This window comes from Cavia porcellus, unplaced genomic scaffold, assembly GCF_034190915.1.
Source record: "Cavia porcellus strain 051 isolate PalLab524CR breed Dunkin Hartley unplaced genomic scaffold, mCavPor4.1 scaffold_6, whole genome shotgun sequence".
Lineage (NCBI taxonomy): Eukaryota > Metazoa > Chordata > Mammalia > Rodentia > Caviidae > Cavia > Cavia porcellus.
Genome location: NW_026947489.1, coordinates 74,704,564 through 74,727,506, shown reverse-complemented (window position 1 = coordinate 74,727,506; position 22,943 = coordinate 74,704,564). Strand labels below are relative to the sequence as shown.

The 22,943-nt window shown below is 49.7% G+C and overlaps 2 protein-coding genes across 3 annotated transcripts; one reads left to right on the top strand and one right to left on the bottom strand.

Moving 5' to 3' along the window:
* Positions 1-24: 24 nt before the first annotated feature.
* On the top strand, positions 25-18,375 carry Ctns (cystinosin, lysosomal cystine transporter). 2 transcript variants are annotated; one of them, XM_063251024.1, is made up of 12 exons: positions 26-380; positions 1,916-1,995; positions 6,064-6,145; positions 6,765-6,849; positions 11,188-11,291; positions 11,401-11,532; positions 12,221-12,320; positions 12,411-12,530; positions 13,705-13,875; positions 15,467-15,584; positions 15,860-15,974; positions 16,341-18,375. In XM_063251024.1, exons 2-12 carry the CDS (start codon positions 1,935-1,937, stop codon positions 16,456-16,458), a joined length of 1,206 nt encoding a protein of 401 aa, XP_063107094.1. In that variant the 5' UTR covers positions 26-380; positions 1,916-1,934; the 3' UTR covers positions 16,459-18,375. The 2 variants fall into 2 exon arrangements, with proteins under 2 accessions (XP_063107095.1, XP_063107094.1); XM_063251025.1 differs by lacking the exon at positions 11,188-11,291 and having other exon boundaries at positions 25-380; positions 11,507-11,532.
* On the bottom strand, positions 18,270-22,932 carry Tax1bp3 (Tax1 binding protein 3). Its single transcript, XM_003469655.5, has 4 exons — positions 22,744-22,932; positions 20,024-20,143; positions 19,559-19,636; positions 18,270-19,259 (listed from the first exon to the last, which is right to left on the bottom strand). The coding sequence occupies exons 1-4, from the start codon at positions 22,780-22,782 to the stop codon at positions 19,122-19,124; spliced, it is 375 nt and encodes a 124-aa protein (XP_003469703.1). The 5' UTR covers positions 22,783-22,932; the 3' UTR covers positions 18,270-19,121.
* Between the last annotated feature and the right edge of the window lie 11 nt (positions 22,933-22,943).

Sequence of the window (22,943 nt, the reverse complement as noted above, 5' to 3'; positions counted from 1 at the left end):
GCCCCGCCCCTTAGGACCGAGGTTACCAGACTTGGGTATTTTCGCATGCCAAAGGAGCAAAGAGTTCATGCCGCAGCCGCGAAGGCCTTTGTGACCCTCCACACTGGGGTTCCCATCTCTGCCAAGCCGCCTGCGCTTCTCTACCCTCCCCGCAACGCTGCCCGGCTAGTTCTGGTTGACTCGTAAAAACTACAACTGCCAGAGGACTTCGCGCAGACATCGGGCTTCTACGAGTCAGGTGACTCGAGTCAGGTGACAGCTGGCCCGCCCTCGCATAAAGTCATCCTAGCCCGGGGAAATCAGGTACACTCGGTATAAGTGTGTGGCGCGAGATTGCCAAGTCTTGTGAAGTCGGTCCCCGGATCCTGGGAAGATCTCAGGTGAGAGCCAGCAGGCGCCGGACAACCTCTCCTCTTTTCCCCGGCGGACCTCTGAGGCCCAGAGCCCGGCCTGGCACATCGGTGGGGCAACCTGCCGCGGCTCCAGGCCCCCTCAGCCGCGCTGGGTTCCATCTCCTACCACTGGAGAGCCCCTGATGCGAAGGGCCCGGATGGGGGCGAGCGGAGGCAGGGACACTGGGTGGTCAGGATGGTGTGGGTGGCTGTGTTCCCGGGTAGTTCTAGCCCCTTCCAGCCTCCTGCTCAGTTGCCATCTGAATCTGGATTGGAGAGCACGCCTAGCGCTTGACAGGCGATTCTTTGAGAGAAGCTCTGGTTGACTTGTCCAGTGCTAGACTCCGGAACACTAGGCAAGAAGAGAGTCCCACCTTGCCATCTGGAGTTCTGAGACTGGAGGAGGGGAGAATGCGTGGACCCTATCCTTTCATTAAGACTGAGAAAAATAACTGCTTCATAAGTGCATTTGACACCATTAGAATCACAGTACATCACACATGCAGTATTTCTTCACCCTTAATTTATCCTTATCAGCCCATCTCCTCTTGAGATTTTAATGCTGACGATAAACTGTATTTGCATAAATATTATGGCCCTTATTGCTTATGTATAGTGGTTTGAGAGCTGCAGAATATTGTAGTATTTTAAGTTTTTTCTCATTTCCCCAAAATCCAAGTTTAGCCCTTTTGAAAATGCACGGTTTTCATTTTATCCCATTTCTGAGGCAGTTACCGCCATCCCTGTTTATGCATAAGGAAACTGAGGTTACATTTTTAAAAAGTTACACAACTAATAAACACGGGGACTCAGGTTTGAACCTTCTCACTCTATCTGCCGAGCATACACCCCTTCTCCAGCTGTTACTCTTCAGGAAGTCCTGGTGGGAGGACAAAGGAAAGGACCAACACAAATCCTGACAGAGGGGAGTTGCCACCAGAGATGCCTCACTCCAGACTCATCCAGAAGGGGACTGTGGGGATGGGAGAGGCTTTGATAACTGGTGACATCTGAATGAGGCCTGAAAGATAGATCTTACATTGGGAAGAAGGCCACGCCAGATGGAGTCCACCGTCTGAAATGCTGTTTCAGTTTTATCGGTTTCATAGGCCACTAGCTGTATATGATCTTTAATCAGATATTCTGAAGCATTTTAATGAACTTATCTGTCAGCATCTTTCTCTACTTAGAGTCTTTCTCCTAGGATGTCTTAGCCTTGGGAGGAGGAAAACTTTTGCTGAAGCAGTTGAAGAAGGAAAAATTCAAGTTTGTGTTCACTTCCTCAAGAGTGGCTTTACATAACTCACTTCCCTATAATCAAAGAAAGATAAGACCTCTCTGGGTCCCCTTCTCTGAAGATGTGAGATCGAAAAGAGGAGGCAAAACCTGTGTGATCCCAAGTGTGAAGTGAAAGCTCTTTATGGTCTGTCTAGTTGCCTTGGTTCCTGATAGCACATTGTCCACCTAGGATGAGCTGATTCAACCTTAACATGAATTTTCTTGCTGTTTGTTTTTCCTCCTAGTTCTGAGAAATCAGGGAACATGATAAAGAATTGGCGGCTTATTTTTATCCTTTTGCCTCTGAAGCTCATAGAGAACTGTGGTAAGTTTTAAAATGGATCTTCAACTGTGTAAAGAAGGAAAGGATGGCTGTTAGAGTGTGTACCCGTTTAGTACTATTCAGGCCACATGTCTTCCTGCCCCTCCGCCAGGGGTGGCAGGCCAAACCCAAACCTGGGTTCCAGGAGCTTTACAAAGAGCCAGTGATTCCACAGATGATTGGCCTTCCCTGCCCTGAGGTCCCTGTTACTTTTTCTGCATTACCAAAGTCAGCGGCTGGCTCTTAGTATTACACTATATAGCTTGGTCTCAGAGTCAAACTTTGGAGCACCAGCAAACCAAGATAATATCTGTAAAGAATGGCTTAGGTTTCTGCCCTCTAAAAACATCATCAAAAGAGCTGTGAGTCCTAGGAGACACTGGGGAGATAGATGAGATGGCCACCTTCTTATACCTGGTCTTGCAGAGGAGTCATCTGGTATCACCTTGTAAGAGAAGAAGACTTACCTTAGAAGAGGCCAGAGGACCAGGGTGTCACACCACAGCGGGGCTGGTGTGGAGGCACATAGAGCACAGGGTTTGCACATCCTTGTAGGAGGGCCCCTTCAAATCCTGTGTCATTCCCCAAGTCTCCCACTATCTGAAACATTTCTGGAATTTTCTTCTGCTAAGAACTTCCATTCAGAACACCAAGAGTGCTAGGCCTTTTACAGCATTTTGATCATTAATATAACTATATTTCTTTAAAAAAACCAAATACATCTTAAAATTTCTGACTGCAAAGTTCAAATGAGCCTGATACAAACAATACAAGTACTGCACGCGTTTCTCAAGAGTCATGCAAATTGTGGCTACACCACTGTGATGATGTGGCCTCCTTGAATCTCCAAAAAAACAGAAACCAGGGGCTGGGGATTTAGCTCAGCGGCATAAGCGCCTGCCTTGCAAGCAGGCAGTCGTGAGTTCAATCCCCGGTACCGATAAAAAAGGAAAAAGACAAAAAAAAAAAAACAGAAACCATCTGATTCACTCTTCGAGATTTGTTAAATATCAGTCATGTTACTCTGTAGTGACACCTGTAGATAAGCGATTTCTGAGAAGAAAATTCCTTTTGCCCATGGGGCAGTGTTGCTCAGTAAGGATGCCAGAGCCTCACTCTCCGCTCCAGGCCGTAGTTTCCGGGAATGTGGCCTGAGTGGGCATGCACCTAAGAGTTGTATGCATGAGCAAACCCATTAACGTTTCTTTAGCAATGCTAATAACCTAAAGAACAAAAATTCCAGCTACTACGACTCTAGTGGAAGGGAAACTGAGGCCCAGGTAGGGCAGAAGACTTGCCCAAATTCACAGAATTAGAAAGTAACAAAGCTGGAATCTCCATAGGATCTCTACTCCCTTTATATGACTGCCCCCTTTCCTGTATGCCATTGTGAAAGGTCAGTGGAAGTTACCCATAAAATTAAATGACTAATTTCTAACATCATTTGATGTGCCTGTCTTCTGTTTGCTTTGGAATGATCTTTGAGGATGACCAATGACATGATTGAATTTCAAACCTGTTTGTCTCTAACTCTGGAGGAAATCTAAGGCAGTGCTGCCTAATAGTGAGAGCCTGGGCTTTGGACTAGACAGGCCTGGATTTGAATTCTGCCTCCACTACTTTTGAGCTTTGCAAATAAGACACCTTCCTTCTTGGAAATTTCAGGGTCCTTGTGTTTAAAGCAGGAATAAAAATACCTACTCCTCATTGCAGTAATTTGAGAATTAAGAACACAGCAGAGTGGCTAGCATGGGTGGGATGTAGTGGGGGAAAATGCCAGTGAGTATGAGCTTAAAAAATAAAATCAGGCTCCCACTAAGGGGAACTTGGGGTTGTCTCATCATAATTCATTTGGTAATTCTAATTTAGTTTATGGAGTGAAGTTTGCTCTGGGGTTATCATGTGTTTTCTCAGGATGTGATATGAGCTTCTAAACTGCCATCTATCTTGGGCCAAAAATGTCCTGCAGCTACAAATTGATGATAAAAAATAGTAACCAACAATTATTTAGCACTCAGACCATGTGGAAAGCATGTCACAAGCACAGCGTCACAAATCTCCACAGTGATCCTGTGAGATAGGTGTTATTTCCCCTCAAAGAGTTCAAGTACCTCACTCTGTGGCCATGCAGCTAGGAAGTGTCAGAGCACATGTAGAACTGTGTGACTTCAGAGCCCAGTGTGTTAGCTGCTTTGCACTGCTGTCTTCTGTGGTGATGAGTGAGAGGGAAATAGCCTCTCCTTCAACATACAAAGACTGAGGGCCTGAACAGAGCCTGGGGACCCGAAGCTAACAGTGGCTTCCTTTATGTCCCTGACCCAAGAAGTGGCTTGTTCTGGGACAGCAAGTCCTGCATTATTCCATCCGGGAAAGCCCAGTACAAAGCCTCCGATTGATAACAGAGTGGTGGGCATGAAAAACAAAGAGTGGCCAAAGCTGCCTCTGGTTAAGGGAGGACTCATTTCACTCTGAGCAACTTGACCTCTTTTAGGGCCAGGGTGGGGGGTATCCTGCTCTGAAGGACCCAACCACTCAATAAGGGGCCAGAAACCCTGGACAATGGGAGTCTCAGCTCAGGGAATTGCAGACTTGAGTCAACCTCCATCCGCAATCGCGTGTGTCAGGCTAGGACAAAGAAGGCAGCTCATATGTGGTCTGAGAGGCCCTGTGTGGCAGCACTGCCCTGCAGAATACAAGTCCCTGGCTGGCTGAGGGCTCTGGAGTTGTCCAGGCAGATGAAGAGGGGCTCTCAAGGAGACTTGAGAAAAGGAATTAACACTGGAGGTTGATTAGGTGACTAAAGTCCCCTGCAGAATATGTCTTCTGCCTTTGAGGGGTCCTGCCTGGAATCTTTAGCCCTACAAGGACCATCTTCATCACCAGATTTGAGCACCTGCTCCCCTACATGGGTTCTCCTTCCTGTCCCAGTCTGAATTCATGATTGTGACCCGTAGGCCATGCATAGCCCTGAAGGTGGTGAGGCAGAGAAAATGAGATAGGGAGATGTTGCATAGGCTTGAGTATAACTGGGCATAGCGTTTAGGAATGGGAAGTATGGGAAGGGGCCCAAAAACTACAGGAAAAACTCAAAAAAAAAAAAAAAAAAGAGGTAGCTCAGTTACGTTCCATGTCCAGGGTGCCCTGAGGTATTTTATCTCCCAAGATGATGGTCATCTCCTCCCCTCACCTGCTGGGGATTGAATACAGGAACACAGGGCCCTATGCATGCTACTCATGTGCCCTGCCACTGAGCTGTACCCTAGCCCAGTGGTGACAAACCCATGGCACCCATGCCACAGCGGGCTGCTGGTATCATTGAAAGCTCTAAAAGGTTCACCATCATTGCTCTTGCCAGTCCCCTACCAAAATAGTTTTTTAAGACCCAACCATACCTGCTTCCTCCTCCTTCCTGGAGGTCTATTTGGCTATCTTATCCTGAGTTAATACCTAAATGCCAAAAAGAAACCCTTGATAATGAAACGCATTTTTCATCATTCTTCTCCAAGCCTGCATATATGCTCAGTCTCAGGAAGGAGGTCCGTACGGATCCACTGTGGGGTGAGCTGGGTCAGGAAGGCAGGCTGCGAAGCTCTTTAGAGATGTATCAGCTATGTTCCCTGTAGCTCTGAGAAGACAGGAAGGTGCTAGACCGGTTCTTCACCATTTTGTCCCCATAAACAGAGGAGACCCCTGTGGTATCCATCTGAAGAGGTTCCAGTCCACTACTTATAATGTAGATGGTAGTTTGAATTCCTTTGATCAGTTTTGGGCTCCATGGTTCTCAAACTATCTCTGGGCAACTCACAGGCCTCAAAGCCCTTCAGTGGAGGCGGGGAGAAGGAAGCTCCAGTGTTTCCTACTCTGGCCTGTGTCACCTTCTATCTGTCTCTCAGACAGGGCAGGAGCATAATGCAGCCCAGGTCACCTCAGGAGCTTCAAGTCCCTCCCTCTCTTCACCTAAGATTACTAGTGAGTCAGAGCTCATGAGTTCAGAGGCCAGGGGTTTTGTTCCCATTTCCCCTCATGGTCTTGAGCACTCTGATCTGAGGACTCGTGTCATTGTCCTTCCAGAGTCGTCGACAGTCAGCCTCACCGTTCCTCCTGTTGTAAAGCTGGAAAATGGCAGTTCAGCCACCGTCAACATCACCCTCGGGTAGGTTCACCACGCTCTATCTGCAGCCCCACTTGGACAGGCCTCCCAGCTGTGTCAGGGCTGACCCCAGCTCAGTCTGTATTCAGTGTAATGCTTGTTTTGCCACCATAGAACAAACCAGAGAGGGAGCATTGGCTGTAGGCCCAGGCTGCAGAAAAGCTACTCCATTCCTAACTGCTGCCATCTCTGCACCCACACTTCGCCAGTCACCCAAGTCATCCTCTTACCTAAAGACTGCCCTCGCCAGAACCCTTGAGTGGCTTCCTGGCGTCCGCTAAATCAATTCCAGCCTCTAAGGCTACTCTCAGAAAGACCTTGTCTGCTTTAGTCAGATTCTGACCTCATACTAAGGCCTGCTCAGACTTGACCCTCTCTGGGAAAGCCAACAGGCTTCAGCTGCCTTATGTTACTCACAGTCTGTGCGCTGCCTTTTCATGTTCCCTTAACTGAACAGACATCTCCTCACAAGTCAGAAAATGCCAGAAAGCAAGAATTCTTCCCTCTCTTCACCCCTCATATACTCCATTTCCTGTTCTTGATGCGAGAGATATGAAATCCAAAGGATTGGTGGCGATCGTGTTCCACTTCTCAGCAATAACCAGACTCTTGTCCTCCACAGGCAGCCATTAAATGCAACATTGGTGATCACTTTTGAAATCACATTTCAGTCAAAAAATACTACTATCCTTAAGCTCCCTGATGAAGTAAGTAATGAATCTTAACTGATGGGTAGGGAAATGCTAGGTAACAAAATGCATTAGTTAAGAACTTGGCTTTCTTCTGTTCCGGCATTCTAGAAATCTGATTTAGGCTTTGTTAGTCTCTTTGGAGATAAGCATTTTATGTCATGTAGTTTGAATTAAGCTGATAGTAAGAAGCCTGAGGCAAAAGTAGTTATGAGAATGCAGTTTTTGTTCTGTTTTGTTTTGGTTTGGTTTTTTGTCTTTTTTGAGAGGGAGGGTGGGTCTCACTATGCAGTTCAGGCTGGCCTCAGGCTGGTCTCGAACTCACAAGGATCCTCCCACCTCAGCCTCCAGAGTGCTGGGATTACAGGCAAGAGCCACCACGCCCAGCTCATTTAGTTCTCCCTACGTAGTTCAGGCCGGCTTTGAACTCACTATGTACACCAGGCTGCTCAAACTTGCAGCTATCCTGCCTTAGCCTCCCAAGAAGACAACATAATGGTTTTCTAAGGCCTTGCTACTCAACAGTATTCGTGGAGTAGCAGCAATGGCCTTAGGGGCTGGGGTATTCCCAGTGATAGAACACATACTTAGTCCACCACCACCAAAAAATAAATAAATTTAAAAAAAGGTTTAGAAACACAGATTCTGAGCCCCCATCCCAGACTGACTTATTCAAAGTCATCTTATCAGCCAGGTCCTCAGATGATTGGGATCCATATTAGGTTTTAGGAAGCACTGTTCTGAGACACCATTGGTTGCGTGTCATTTACAAAAACTAGTCAGAGTACCAGCGTACTGTCTGGTATAACAGTGGTAATTATTCATAGCTTTGTGCATTTATCAGTTTGCATATACTCAGCTTCCACATTCCCACTGTGAGCCACTGGTTCATTCACCTAGATAAAAGACAACAGTGAGGTGGCAACTCAGGGCAAATGATGGTTTTAAAAGACCAGATGCATGCTTGTAATCCAGGCTTAAACAGGGGAATCAGAAGTTTGTGGCCATCAGAGCAATTTAGCAAGACCTTGTCTCAAAATTTAAAAAATAAAAGCTAGAGATGGAGCTTAGTGGTGAGCATCCTAGAATCAAATCTCAGTACCAAAACAAAAGCAAAACAAAGAGTCAGTTTCTAAGTTCTGCGTATAAATTAGGGGTCCAGTAAGTGACACTCTAATGACGTTACAGCCATCTTAATTTGTGTACATGCACTCTCTGATGTTCATGCAGCTATGACATCACCTCGTGGCACATACCACAGACTACACCCCATTGTGAAGGGACATGTGACTGTACTTGAAAATGATTACGAGATTAGATCACAGAAACAATGATGGATCTGTGAGGGGCTGGACGTTAAGGTTATGTTAATTAGCTTGATTTAATCATATTGCAAAGTATGCACATATCAAACTACCACATACACTCTAATATACACAACATATTTGTCAATCATAATAAATCTGGGGGAGGCATGACAGGAGAGCCATGTAGGGATGAGCCAGATGACTATGAGACAGCAAACAGCAATGAAACATGACCAGGCTCAAGAGTTCGGGGTGTAGCCTACTGGTAGAACACTTGCCCAGCAGACATGCAAACCCCTGCATTGGTCCCCAACAACAGGAAAAAGAGAAGGAAGGAGGGAGGAAGTAGGTGAAGGAAGGAAGGAGTCTGAGAATCTGTCATCTGACAAATTGCATGGGTGAGAGAGGGCTCAGTCTCACAGAGGAGCCCTGTTGGGATGTAGAGCTCAGCCCAAACCCCAGTAAGCACCACATAGGGTTGGTGCCATGTCTCATAGCTTCCCCAGCCTGAGAGCACGAGGCCAGTGTGCAGTGCAGGGAGGGTCACTGGTTCTCACACAGGTCTGGCACGTGGCCCCTGAAATCTGCTCTATCCATAGATCACAAACTCTGAGAGGAACAGTTGCTGATCACTTAGTTCAGGACCAGACATCTATGTAAGAGTATCATCTTCTAAAAGCAAGCAGACCTCAAATGCTTGCAAAGCAAAAAAGCCTGCCACCAAAGCACCCGGACTGTGAAGGGAACCTGTGGTTGTCAGGAGACTAGAGGGGTGGAACAGGCTTCTAGGGTGTTGGAAATGTTTGTTTCCTGATCTGGGAACTAGAAGATGCATTAATCTGTGGCTATTTGAAGACAGCAAAAACACTAAAATTGTACGTGATCTATACACATAATGTTAGTGGGTAAATAATATATACTGAGAATCACAATGACACTTAAAACTGTTTGTTGCTACAGTGGTAAATAAGCAAAAAGTTTTGAAGTAGCAGTTACATTAAAAGTCTGTAAGCACACTTAGTTCTTTCACTACTTAAGTTTTCCATGGCAATAATACCTCATATCTAGAAAAATACATAAATGTTAGCAGTACAGGTTTCTGAGATTTGAGATCTGTAAGTAAGCACTTTCTATCAGCTAGATTATGATGGAAAATACCTCCATTATTTAGGACACTCCTTTGTCACCCAATCAACTACATTTTTTTGATGTACCATAGTTCTTTGGTTTTTTGTATTCAGCATGTATATTACAGATTTTTTTTTCTCTTTTTCCTTTTTTATGGGTATCGAGGATTGAACTCACGACTGCCTGCTTGCAAGGCAGGCGCTTATGCCCCTGAGCTAAATCCCCAGCCCCACAGATCTAATTTTTAAAAAATATTTAATAGTGAAAGTCAGACAAATCATTTAGATAACTTAGTGGACACCCAAACTCACCTTTCAGGCTGGTGCCTTACTGTCTCCACCCTACCCAGCTCTAACCTCTCCTGTCCCCTAATGATGACATCAGAAGCCACTGGTTAGAACCTGGAAATCAGGCGTCAAGGATCCTGACCAGGGAACGTTGGCCTGACAGAGCAGTTTCCTCATTTATAAACACAGCATTCATAACATCAACTTGACCATACTGCAAAGATTAAAAATGATAATATCAAGTACAAAATAAATGTCTGAGATTATACCTGGCAGGTAGAAAGCATTCAGTAAAAGCCATGAACCATTATCATTTCGTTCTTTGTTTTTGTGGATTTCTGATTGATTTTTTTTTTCCTGCCTAGCTCTAAATGGATTAACTAGAAACCTACAAAAATATAAACAACATTATAAGGAAACTATTAAAAAGAAGAAAAAGTAAGGTGCTAGGAAAATAAAAGAGCCAAAAGCGGGGCCTGTCCTCAAATTGTGGCTTGCAGAGGGCAGACCAGAAATTGAAGGAGGCTTTCCAACAGCCACTTGACACCTTTCCATTGTTCTGCCAAAGGCCCTGATTTCTAGGCCTGAAACCAAAAGGGCAGGGCCTCAGGAGGTGCTTAATAAGTCCCATCCAAAGGGACTTGTGAGTTAAGGGTGGGACCCAGAGTATTTATTATACAGGGAGCAAACAGATGAAGACTAGGAAAGACAGTTCAGTGAAGCTACATTCTTATTGTGCTGTTCTGGGAATATGAAAGTATCAGGAGAAATGATTGGGAGATGAGATGTTGCAGGGAGGCCTCCAGGTCCATTTTCCTGGAGAGAGGTCTCCCTCCACCCTTAGTACTAGGATGGAACCCAGGGCCTCTCACAGGAGGCAAGAAGCTCTGTACTACAGAGCTCCAGCTTCAGCCAGAGCAGGAATTTTGATCAATATTGGGAGGAATGTGGATGAGACTGTTCTGCTTGCCAAGTGTCTGGTACGTGCACCTCCTGTTTTGTCACTTGGCAGCCAGAAAAGACATGAGGCAGACGTCTTTTATGGATGTCAAAGAACCTAGTAGTGATGGAAATAGAAGTAACATGGTTGTCATTGTACACTTATGGTAGGAAATATTCAAGCTTGTCATGTGCCAGGCTCTGTGCTGTAAGATTTACAGAGATCATGTCATTCATAGCAACTATGTTAAAGAAACACGTGTTATTCCTACTTACAGTGAGCAGACCTTGAGTAACTTCCTTGAGATTACATAGCTAGGAGGCTGGGATTTAGCTCAGCGGCATAAGTACCTGCCTTGCAAGCAGGTGGTCGTGAGTTCAATCCCCGGTACCAATATTAAAAAAAAAAAAAAAAGTGAGATTACATAGCTAGTGAGAGGAAGCACACTGTCCCACCTTCCCCCACAGGGAGGACCCCAAGACTAGGCTACAGTTCTGCTCAGGAAGTCTCACACAGGGCTGTACCAGGTTTGAATTGACTAGCCAACCCAGCATTTCTGCCTCTAGTTAGTGAGCTCTTAGAAGGCAGGACCTTGTGTGCTGTGTGCCCCCATTGCCTGCTCACAGCCTGAGGCCAGACTCTTGTGGGGCCACAACTATATATCGCCTCAGAATGAATTCAGTCTTCCTAACAGGTTGTAGTACCTCCTGGAGTGACACAGTCCTCTTTTCAAGTAACATCTCAAAATGTTGGACAAGTGACCATTTACCTGCACAGAAATCATTCCAACCAGACCAGGTAATTGGGCCTCTGCTCCCACCCACGTGGACATAAATGATGGAAACAGAGGTTGCACTGGGCACAGTAGTCCAGCCTGAGTTCATCCCATCCCCAAATCCTTTTCTAGCTCAAGGATACTCTTCTTTGTCATCAGAAGCAACAGTATTAGCATCATAAACCAAGTGATTGGCTGGATCTATTTCCTGGCCTGGTCCATCTCTTTCTACCCTCAGGTGATCAAGAACTGGAGACGGAAAAGGTAAGAATGGGTGCCTCAGAGGGGCAATAGGCAGCGTGACCTCAGACCCCCTCTGTGCTTTCTTTTGCCTGCCTTTTCAGGAAAGCTGTCCTGATGGGAAAGCTCTGTCCAAGAGCCTAGGTAGGACTTCCAGGGCTGCGCACTTGTTCTCTTGCCCAGTCCAGGCCCTCCTAGGAAAGCAGAGCATGATACTTCTCAGCTAAGCCAAAACCAGCTGGGTAGTAGAAAAGCCACCAGAATCTCCTCAGCCCTGGAAAACCGGTGTCATGTCACACACTGCATCCCTGGAGACTAAGCACTCCCACTGTCCTCTTAGACAAAGTAAGAGTGAGCCTGGGATCACATCTGTGTGAAGCAAGGACACAGGCTCTCTCATTGTCCCTGGCTACGGGGGCTTCTTAGCAGACAGCCAGGAAGAGAAAGGCTGCCTCTCTGCAGGTCTCTCACTTCCCAGGCCAGAATTGAAGGGATAAGATAAATTTCAGGAGCAAGGGAAGAAAGGTGAGGACCTGTTCTCAGGAAGACAGAGACTAGGTGGCATCAACTGATACAGAGAGGGACCGAAGGGCAGTGCTGGCCTTGTGCCCAGCAGAGCCCTCCTTCCCTGTGTGCCAGGAGCGCTGTCCTTTCCCACTCCAGTGCTCCCAGATCTTACCCCTGCCTGCCTCATCCTCTCTGCCCTTTGCAGTGTTGTTGGTCTGAGCTTCGATTTCTTGGCCCTGAACCTGATGGGCTTCGTGGCCTACAGTGTGTTCAACATTGGCCTCCTGTGGGTGCCCTACGTCCAGGTATGGCATTGCCCCCCACACATAGACAGCCACCAAAGCCACTTGATGGCCAGGCTGCTCTTCATCTCATACTCTCCCCACCCTGGACAGGAGCAGTTTCTCCTTAAATACCCCAACGGTGTGAACCCTGTGGAGAATAATGACGTCTTCTTCAGCCTGCACGCAGTCGCCCTCACCCTGATCGTTATCATACAGTGCTGCCTGTATGAGGTGAGGCTGAGAAATAGCCACCCCCACCCTACCCTCATGCCACCCACTACTGCTCCCTGCCGTTCCACCTGAGATCCCAACTCCTCAGAAAGAACGTTTTCATTCCTTCCGCACCTGCTTCCCAGGTCTAGGCCATGGGCCAGGCCCTGAGTGGGGTGGGCACGAGAAATACCCCACTAACCCAGGCCCTCACACTGCCCCCCAAGTCTGAAGTGAGAGACAGAGAGAGGAGCAGGCGGAGAGCAGTGTGGAGGGGGACACACAGACAGCCATGGAGCAGAGCAGAGCCCACAACCAAGCTAAGGAGGTATGGGAGGGAGGAGGAAAATGGCAGCTGTTGTCCAAGGTGAATGACGTTCCTGTAGTAAATAGAAAGGGCCTGGAACAGAACTGTGATGGCAGAGGGGCACTTGGGAATAACTGTGAGCAGATGGCAATGGCCAGGGCTCAGATGCCAGTGGTGGAACCACCTTCGGAGAGGCCAGAGCCGCCCAGACTTGCTGCTGGAGTCTTCTCAGGGAGACACCCCTAAGACAGCAGTTCTGCTTCCCCTCCTCGGTGGTTGTGTTACCTTCCTCAGGGAGTTCTCTTCATTTTCTACAAGGCCAGAGAGGGCTGTATGGCTTCCATCTCTGTGAACTTTCTAGGTCTTCTTACCCTTTGGTAAAGGAGGCTCTGGTGAAGGAGGTTCACATGGGAGCCATGTCTGAAGAAAAGTCGGTTTGTAGAACAAATTCCAGAGACCCTGTAACCCCATCTTTTCATTCAGCCTCCAGTGTTGGATCTCACGACTCTGACACCCTGTGCTTCTTCATAAGTTCTAGAGGCCCCCAGCTCTGCAAACTGGGGACATAAAGTCGACAGGAGCCAGAGAATCCAGGGCAGACAGAACAGGAGACCCTGATAGTAAAAAGATGGGGGTACTGAGGACAGGAGAAGCCTGGCACCTCATCCACTAACTGTTCCATGGCCCAGATGAAGTCCAAAGATCTCTGGAATCTGTCCTCAACCCTCTCTTTCTTTGGACACAACCCAAATGCAGGCCAAATCTCTCCTTTAGCCTATGCCATACCTTCTTCTAAGGCCACCTCGTCCATCTGTGGCCATTCCCTCCCAAAACTTGCAGCAGCCTCTGACCCATCTGCAACCTTCCCCCTCTCCATCTCATCCTCAGCGAGGCAGCCAGCGTGTGTCATGGCCCGCCATTGGCTTCCTGGTACTTGCATGGCTCTTCGCCATCATCACCATGATTGTGGCTGCAGTCGGGGTGACCACATGGCTGCAGTTTCTCTTCTGCTTCTCCTACATCAAGCTCGCTGTCACGCTGATCAAGTATTTCCCACAGGTACTTCAGGGCCTTCCTGCATTTTCTTATGGTTGGTAGCATGAAAGAGAATGAGAGGAACTTAGCCTGAGAGCTCCCAGGGGCCAACTTTTGGCAGGGTGAGGAGCTAAGGGTGGAAAGCTGCAGTGGAGTTGGTAAGCCCAGACTAGCAGAGCCCAGCTCACATGAGGAAGTCAGTGGAGGTCTCAGACTTCATGCTCCTGAGTCAGGGATTGGCCACGTCATTACTTTTGACTGCCCTTCATCACCACAATGGCAGCAGAAGAATCAAAAAAGAGTAGATGGGAAGAACCTCAGCCCCAAAGCCACCTTACGGGGAGAAATGTTCTCCTTTGTTGTCCATAAGCACCTTCCCATGAATCCTGTTTGTTTGTTTGTTTGTTTTGTCTTTTTTATCGGTACCAGGGATCGAACTCACGACTGCCTGCTTGCAAGGCAGGTGCTTATGCCGCTGAGCTAAATCCCCAGTCCCCTTCCCATGAGTCCTGCTTGTCCTATCCAGGTCTGGAGTCAGTAAGAGTCAAATACATCTTCCCCCACAGTGATAATGGCCTAAGACAAGGGCTGGTATGAAGTAGCTACCAACTGCATACCATTCCCTGCAGCTTTAGGCCTTCCTTTAACTCATCTCTGATGGAGAACCCCTTTTCAACCTAGCTTGCACAGGGAGCTGTGTCCCAGGAACTCAGAACGGAGAGTGCTGGCCAGGAACAGATCTAGAGACTTAGGGAGACAGGGCTTAAGTTCAGTAGCCCCACAGGCCAGGCAGCTTGTGCAGCAGACTGGTTGCCTGAGCAGCATTGAGAATATCAAAGTGGGGAACCTGAGGCTAGGTCCCAGCAGGGTTGGAATTCTGAGGAGGGAACGGTCTCTGGGGAAGTGGCCACCATCCTCGAATGTGGGAAGCCTTGGGGCTGGGAACCTAGGAAGCAGGCACACCAGTGGGAGACACTGGAATTGGGAGCAGCAAATATGCAAGAGGGAGGACAGACCAAGGCCCTCCCCGCTAAGTGACAGGAAGACAGGCAGAAGCCCAAAGGGCACCTTAGATTTAGAGGAAAGCTGTAGAACAAAGGTAGTAGGAAAAAGAGTGTCTAAGCAAACACCACTTGACCTGGAAAGCTCAGATGGAGGCCCTGGAGCCCTGTCATGGCTGCAAGTCACACCAGAAAGCCTGGCCCCCGGGCCACATAAGTGTGGAGTCCAAGCAGAGTCTGGGGACAGCTTTCCTAGAGGTAAAAGGAAGAATTGGAGTCACTGGGAGCCCAGGATAGAGTACTGCCCCCTTAAGAGGACAGAGAAGTTGGGCAGCGCAGTACCCCTCACACCCACTGGGGTGAGGCAGTCCCAGGGTGGGAGGAGGGAGCAGCTGTTTTTGCCCTGCATTGAGCTGAGGTTCCAGGACACCCAAATATTCCTTTGGCTGAAGCATTGTTGGAGCCCAAAGGTCACCATGTCCTTTGGAACCGAGAACCGAGCACACGAGTGGGAGGAATCAGAGCTGCCTTTGTTTGGAGTGGTAGTCACAAGGTATATGAAGCAGCCACCCAACCCCCTCACAGCCCTCTGTCCATCTGTCTGTCTGGCCCAGGCCTACATGAATTTTTACTACAAAAGCACCGAGGGCTGGAGTATTGGTGGCGTGTTCCTGGACTTTACAGGGGGTAGCTTCAGCCTCCTCCAGATGTTCCTCCAGTCCTACAATAACGGTGAGTCAGCCAGAGGGCTGCTCTTGCCCAGTGAGTGGGGAGCCAGACATCCTGGGTCTCCCCCCAGGCAAGGCTACACCCTCAGCCCAAGTGTGGTAGCCCAGGAATTCCAGCTAATCCTAACCCCAGAAAGACTCACCCAGAGGTTTCTGCAGCAGGAGGGTGTGCAGTTTCCTGGGCAGATGGGGACCCTCACCCCAGTCCCCATAGTCCCACATGTTCCTACTGTCTTAGGAGCTGCTCCCTAAAACTGAATTCCATTCCTCTGTTAACAGACCAGTGGACACTGATCTTCGGAGACCCAACCAAGTTTGGTCTTGGCATCTTCAGCATCTTCTTTGATGTTGTCTTCTTCGTCCAGCACTTCTGTTTGTACAGAAAGAAACCGGGGTACGAACAGCTGAACTAGCACCCACAGACCCAGTGTAAACAGCTGGGGCGGTGGCTCTGGTGGGGAAGTCTGCACCCCACAAAGACCAGACAAGAGGCTGGGATGCGGGCTGGTTCACTGTGCCAACAGAAGCACTGTCTCACACAGTGCCAAATGCCTTAAAAGCAACCAGCCTGCCTTTCCCGGGCTCCTCCTTGGCCACAGCAGATCCTCGCTCGGGGAGAGACACCTGACTGTGCTCTGAGACCGAAAGCCAGACCTCAGGCAGTCCTCCCAGCCTTCCCAGGGAGCTCAGCCCCGTCGGCCTCATGGGCAGGGCTCCTGGCCCTCCTGCATCTTGATGCGCCATCTCTCTTTCCTTTAAGGCTTCAGGCAGCATACACAGGTCCTGACAGCCATCCCAGGCAGAATCTGGTGCTGAGCCTGCAACCGGGGGCCTTGCCTCAAACCACCAGTGTTTCTGGGAGCAACTTGAAAGGCTGACCTTGCAGCCGAGACAGGACCGTTGTGCCTGGCTGCCACCGGTGTTCACAGGGAACAAGCAGCCAGGTGCTGTCCCAATGGACTCAAAGGTGCCAGTGGTGGAGGGCTGAGGACTCTGGGGTTAAGCCTTTCGTCCATTCTCTGAAAGCCACATCCCAGACACCTGCTCATTCTGCAGACTGTGGTAATGAGTGTCCCAAGCCAGGAGCCTGGGAAGCAGTATTCGGAGCCCCTGTCAGATGGCTATGGCCAGTGTCATGTCCTGTGCCTTCTGGATCTTTACCACAGTCAGATGTCACACAAACTCCTTCTGGAGTTTTTCAAGGGATGTCTTAGAAGTGGCTCCCTCTTTTTTGCCTACTCTTCTACCTCCACATTCTGAGTTAGACGGGGCCCCATCCGAGTACCCCTGATACCCCAGAACTAAAGCAGGACACACCCTCTCTACCAATTTGTGCCTTAGAGACCTGTTAGTCCTGCCAAATGGTGACAGTAGCTCCACTGGGAGGAAGGGCAGGCCCCTTCCCTCTCTTTGTCCAGACCCCTACAGGAGACTTAATTTTTTGGTTATGGAGGAGCCTCAGAGAACTTGAGACCCCCTCACCCAGTGCTTATGGACCCAACCCTACTCTCAAAGTGCTGCTCTCCACCCTGAGCTGCTGTCCTACAACAGGAGATGGACCCAGGATGTGCCCTGTATATGCCTTGAGCTTATCAATGCAGTCTGTTACTCAAGACTAATGTGAGGGCCCTGGACCCTTTTGTAAAACTTGGCTTTTCTTTTCTGCACACTCTGAGCATTTGCTGGATGCAGAAAGCAGGTATGCTGGCCTTCAGAGCCAAGTCTGTGGGGCTCAGTCAGCTTTGCTCACCTCCTGTAAAGGCAAATACGGGGCTGTGGAATGCTGTATGCTGACTTTGCAGTGGGGAAGCCCTGTTGGATAGTACGAGACCCCTGCCCACGCAGGGCCAGGTAGGTCTGTGACAGGTATGTCTGCCAGTGCCAAGGCACAACAGCTGCTCAAACTGTAGCTATAAACAGCTGGAGCATTGAAAGGCACAATAGCACTGGAAGCCAGAGCAGTGAAGGTCTTTCTTCCTCTATCATGTTGTAACAGTCATCAAGGAATTGAAGGCAGTCTTTCTCTAGAGCAGAGATGGCAGCCATAAGCCCATAAAACTTATTTGATTGCAGTCACCAAGTCATTTTTATAAAGTGTGTTATTGGGCACTATAGTTTAAAAATGGGAGATTTCAAATTCTGAGCTTTTCTTTACAAACCTGATTTGGCAGCGCTAGCCAGGCCTATAGGTGGCATCTTCCCAGAACTGACAGAAGCCCAGGTGCTTTCAGGCTCACCATCTGGCCAGCTCTTAGCCCCTGAAAACATCTGGAGCTGTGTTCCTGACTATGGCTCAGGGCACTCTTAAACCTCTTAAGCAGAGGGTGCTTTTCTAAAACATGAACTCGAGTACTCAGAGGACCTTCTCATGTAGCAGCGGAAGCTAGGTTATGTGAGAAGTTGAGGACACCTTAGGTGCTTCACTCCAGACAATGCACTCCAGGACTCCCTGCCCCAACTGCAGTGAAGATGCTCCCAGGTAGACAGATAGGGCCCTTGCCAAGGACACTTTCCCCTGAGGCTGCTGCTTCCGTGCAGTGATGAGGTAGAACCCAGAGCTTCACTGGGTGAGCACTGCCCCTGAGTGATACCCTGGGCCACACAGCAGCACAGGACAGGCCAGCTGTCCTTAAAGCCAAAGCATCTGTCCAAGTCCACCTCCAAATAACCCTCCCCATGCTTCAAAAGATTTCTGTGAATACCAGCATTGTTTATTGAGCACAAGATGTCAGGCATGGGGCATCATCACGCTGCCCATTTCCACAATAAAGTAAGGCTTATTGATGTGCTAAGTAGCTGCGCCCAGATGTGAATTAGTAAGCTTACTTCAAAAGTAGAATTGGCATCTCCAAATATTAAGATAAAAACAATTGTATCAAAGTTGTGATTAAAAAAATACAAAAGTTAAACCCACAGGCATAGAGAAAAGTGGCAATCCTGAGAGCTGCCCAGAAATGTTAAGCCTCACTTAAATCCTAGAAGCAGGCAAACCCTGGAGAGGCCAGCACCCCTGTGGGGGTGAATGGGAGCCTGCCCGTTTCCATCCAGATGAACCTTCATAGTGCCTCTGGCAGTGTGTGGGTCCAGCCCACAATGGGCAACATGGTGGGCAAAGTGTGGGGCACCTTAGAAGTGATGTGAAGGCAGGGCCAAGCCCCATGGCCAGGGGCAAATCGGGGGAAAGCTGGCCCCACTGGAATCCCCAGCTTTGGCAACTCAGAGAAAGTAGTGTTTCCTACTAACCTGGACAGTACAGCAGCCAGGCAGCAGGGCCTGAGGGCTGAGCCTGTGGTCATTGTAGACCAGCGATCACTCAGCTCCAGGCCCTCGTTTCCAGTCCTCTGTCCAAAGGAGAAGGTCCCAGAGCCTTTGCCTGGGAGTGGGAGTGGAAGGAAGGCTGGCTCAAGCCTCTAGGCCCAGCTGTTGCCCTTCTGATGTGGAACCAGCACGCAGCAGAAACCAGGAGGAGCAGCAGACAGTGTAGAAGTGGGGTCACTGTACAAACAGGTGGCAGGCAAAAGTTGGGGGTCCTGGCTGTCTGCTAAGACAGCATAGACTGCTGCACTGCCTTCTGCAGCGACTGTCGTGTCACCAGCAGACGCACAACCTCTTCTGAGCGCTTGGTGAGCCGCTTCCGGGCTTGGTCGTGTGTGACCATGGTCATGTCCCAGCCATTCACCTAACCCAGGGAGAGAACACAGCCCACTTCAGCTCCTTGCCCTCTGGGATCTGGAAGCAGAGGGCTCATGGGGGTGGGGGTGGGGAGCCTGCTGGGGTGTTCCAGGCCTAAGCAGGGACTGAAGATGCCCTGTACCACAGCCAAGGCACACAGGAGACAGCCAGCTTCCTCCAACACCAGCATGGTTTCCAAAACGGCTCTGGTGAGTCCCTCCCCACTGAGAGGCCTGCCCCTTAACCCCAAGTGCTTCAGCCCCTCTTGCCCAAACTTTGCTTTATTCCTTGGGAGACCCTCATTACCTGCATGATCTTGTCTCCAATCTGCAGCCCAGCAATTTCAGCAGGGCCTCCTTCAGACACCCGTGTGACATAAATGCCCTGGAAAGTGGAAGCCCAGATTAGGCCCTATGACTACTGGACCGTTCCCTTATCCAGAGCAGAACTCAGCCTGGTATACTCCCAGCTATCCCTCTGTCTCTGTGCTCAGTATCCCAAACCCCAGCACAGCCAGGGAGTATAAGCTGAGCCAAGACTACCAGAATGACTGCCCCAAGGGTGCTCCAGATGGTGCTAATGGCTGCCTCCTCCAGGCCTTCCTAGGACCCAGGCCCACTCCCCACTCCCAGCCTTACTTATTCACACCAATCGTTTCTTGGACTCTGTCTGAGGAGGATGAGGTATGCTCCTTCACAAGACCCAGAAAGAAAGGACTCACTACCCCAGCTCTCTGTGGCCACAGAGAGGTACAGGACCCAATCCCTTCACCTTATCTGTCTTGTCTTCAGAGAAGGGGTTCTGAGAAGGATCCTGGTCAATTCCACCTCCAATGCTGAACCCCAGAATTAAGTTCTCTCCTTGACGCAGCTTGTGAATTTCAACTCTTTGCTGGAAAAGAAAAGAAAAACGGGGCTGAGGATTTAGCTCAGCGGCATAAGCACCTGCCTTGCAAGCAGGCGGTCGTGAGTTCGATCCCTGGTACCGGAAAAAAAGAAAAAAACAAAAAAACAAGGTGGGGATAGGTGGGTGAGTAGACCCTCTGCAGGAGTCCAGCTGGTCATCAGCCTGGGAGGCTGGGACTTAAAACTTGGCCACATGGACCTAGCCACATAGCCCCAACCTTCCTGTTCCTCAACCTTCATCAACATGTGGTCTGAGGCCTCCCTGGCCCAAGAGCCAGAGTCCTGTGACTTCCATGGATGGAAGAAGTCTTTCCCAGGAAGAAGCACACAGTGCAGGAAAGGCCAGCCCTGGAAAGTTGCAGATTCCTGGCCAAGACAGCTATTTGCTGAGTCAGTCCTATCAGGGGTGAGGCAAAAGACCCTCAGAAAAAGATCAAACTTCCCCTGAAAAGGGCTGCTGGCCAAGGATGCAGAACAAAAGCTCAAAGGTGCTATGGATCCCGTGTTCATGAAAGCAGCGCACAGCATGCAAGATGCAGAACTGCAGGGCAGCTCTGGTGGAAGTGTGAGCCTGAGGCTGAGCCAGGGGGTTAGGGGAGGGTTAGGGGATACAGGCCCCTGGGACTTGACAGACGGAGGAGGGGATCTCCTGAAGCCCTAGAGCCTGCTCTTACACAACGCATTAGAATATCCTAGGGCTCCCTCATCATGCTTAGCAGCTGAGGTCTCCCAGCTGTGCTGGGCTCCTTCCATAGCCCTCAGCAGGTATCCTCCAGTTGCCAAATGCTGGGAGCCAAACTAGATCACCTCAGAAGCTCAGAGATTTAACATGCAGAGGAAAACAACAAAAACCAACTTGACCTAAACAAGAAAAGGCTTCACAAAGGAGGGGTCATTTGCACCAGGCCTAGAGGGACAGGGACTTTGATACTGAACCCACAGGAACTCAAAGGAGTTGGTTAATAGGACCGGCTCGGCTGGGTTTGGTGCTTCAGTAGCAACTCTGGCAGTCTGCAGCCATCAGACAGGGACACCCGGGAAGCACTATGTGCAGTTGGAGTGCCAGGAGCTATCTGCACAGGTGTCCAGGAGGGAGATCTATGGAGCCAGAGTTCACAGGATGGGCCAAAATGGTCGTAACCCTGAAAATGTTAACTATGTGAGAGAAGGTGGGATTGCAGAGGTAATCTTCATTTGTTAGGCATGCTGCTGGTAAAGGAATTGGACAGTTTTAGTCCTATAGTTTTGAGGAAGACCTGGTGGGGAGCAGGTATTGGGAGAAGGGGCAGGAAGCACAATCCCTGAGGCCCAAAGGTGTGAGCTCCAGGCCTGCTCCAACACACACTGGCACACCCACCTCCAAGATCAGAAGAGACACCCTGTCACTGGCTTGCTAGCTTCACTTGCTCCTCCTTTTTCCCAGCTAAGGTGCAAACCTAGACTCTTCTCGCTGGGGCAAGGCGGGATCTGGAAAAACCCAGGTTGGCACAGGCAGGGTGACTTAGGATAGCTGTCAGCTGGCCCAGCACGGTTCCCTCCTAGCTCAGGCCCTAACTGGTAGGGCCCTAACCTCATCTCACATGCCACCTTTATCAGTGGTTTCTCTGCTCCCGCCCTCCTGACTGTAGAGTCACACCCATCTGAGATGTCACCTTTAGTCCCTGTGGCTCCAGGGCTGGGACTTTCACTTATCCCACTGCCTACCAGGCAAGCATTTCCTCTCAATTTCTAATACTTCTGGGGATCTGGGTCCAACTCGAGGGCTTCCTTTAGGAGTCTGGCATGACCAGACTCAATTTTATCACCTTTGCCACAGGGTTGGCCTCCAAGCCCCAGCAAGTTGTGACACTGGCATCTATCCCAGTCTCCCTTTGCCTGTTCTGTTAGCACTCTCTACCCCAGATAAACCAAGACGGTGGTTATAGACCTGGGCTCGCTCGTGACTTGGACTTTGCCCCAAGGACTAAGTGTTCAGAAAAAGTACAGACAACATATCAAGCCAGTTGTTTGAATATTCGCTCTGAACCCAGCAACGACTGCGTCCCTAGAACGATAAGAGTCCCTGGGAATAGGCTAGAAGGTAGGGGAGGAAGGTGTTTCTACCGCAGGCTACAAGCTAGTCCCCCGCCCCCTAAATCTCCCTTCGCTGGGCGGCGGCGGCGGCTGGAGCGGAGGAAGTGCTTCCTCATTCCTGAGGCTGCGACTCACAGACTTCGGGGCCGGCGCCCGCCCCCCGCGGCTACCCAGCTGGGGACACAGAGGCCCGGGACGGGGGTGCTTTCCCAGACTTCCGCAGCCGAGGCCTTTCTCCTTCGTCCTCCCCGCCCCGGCTGCCTGAGATGAATCCACCCGGCGGCGGCAGTATGCTGGGTCTGGCCTGTGCCCAGAGTCTCGATAGACTGTCGGATCCCAGGCCTCTGTCTCGTAGCTAGACGAGGCTATAGCACCGCTCCGGCATAGAATACCACAGCTCACGTCGCCAGTTTGCGTGCAGGAGCCCTGGGTTCGATGCTTTATCAATCTGCTTGAGTGTCAGTTTACCGCACTGCAAGCCAAGACGAAAAGGAACCCGCGCGAGACACTCACCACCACGGCGGTGACCGGCTGGCCTGGGATGTAGGACATCTCGATCCCACTCAAGCAAACAACACTCGGTAAACCCCGCAACCAGAATGACCGCTCCCGCGCCCTCGCTAGTTAACAAAGGCAGCCCAGCGTGGCCCGCCCCTTATGAATATTTAACAGATTTCTAGCCAGTCAGCGATCTGAGCGCTGTTCAACTTTTG

Excerpts from the sequence above, each read along its gene's own strand:
- Ctns (XM_063251024.1), top strand. The coding sequence starts at position 1,935 with ATGATAAAGAATTGGCGGCTTATTTTTATCCTTTTGCCTCTGAAGCTC. Across the intron at positions 15,585-15,859 it reads CCTCCAGTCCTACAATAACG|ACCAGTGGACACTGATCTTC; the intron begins GTGAGTCAGCCA and ends CTCTGTTAACAG. Across the intron at positions 15,975-16,340 it reads TTGTACAGAAAGAAACCGGG|GCTTCAGGCAGCATACACAG; the intron begins GTACGAACAGCT and ends CTTTCCTTTAAG.
- Tax1bp3 (XM_003469655.5), bottom strand. The coding sequence starts at position 22,782 with ATGTCCTACATCCCAGGCCAGCCGGTCACCGCCGTGGTG. Across the intron at positions 20,144-22,743 it reads AGCCGGTCACCGCCGTGGTG|CAAAGAGTTGAAATTCACAA; the intron begins GTGAGTGTCTCG and ends TTTCTTTTCCAG. Across the intron at positions 19,260-19,558 it reads TTGGAGACAAGATCATGCAG|GTGAATGGCTGGGACATGAC; the intron begins GTAATGAGGGTC and ends TCCCTGGGTTAG.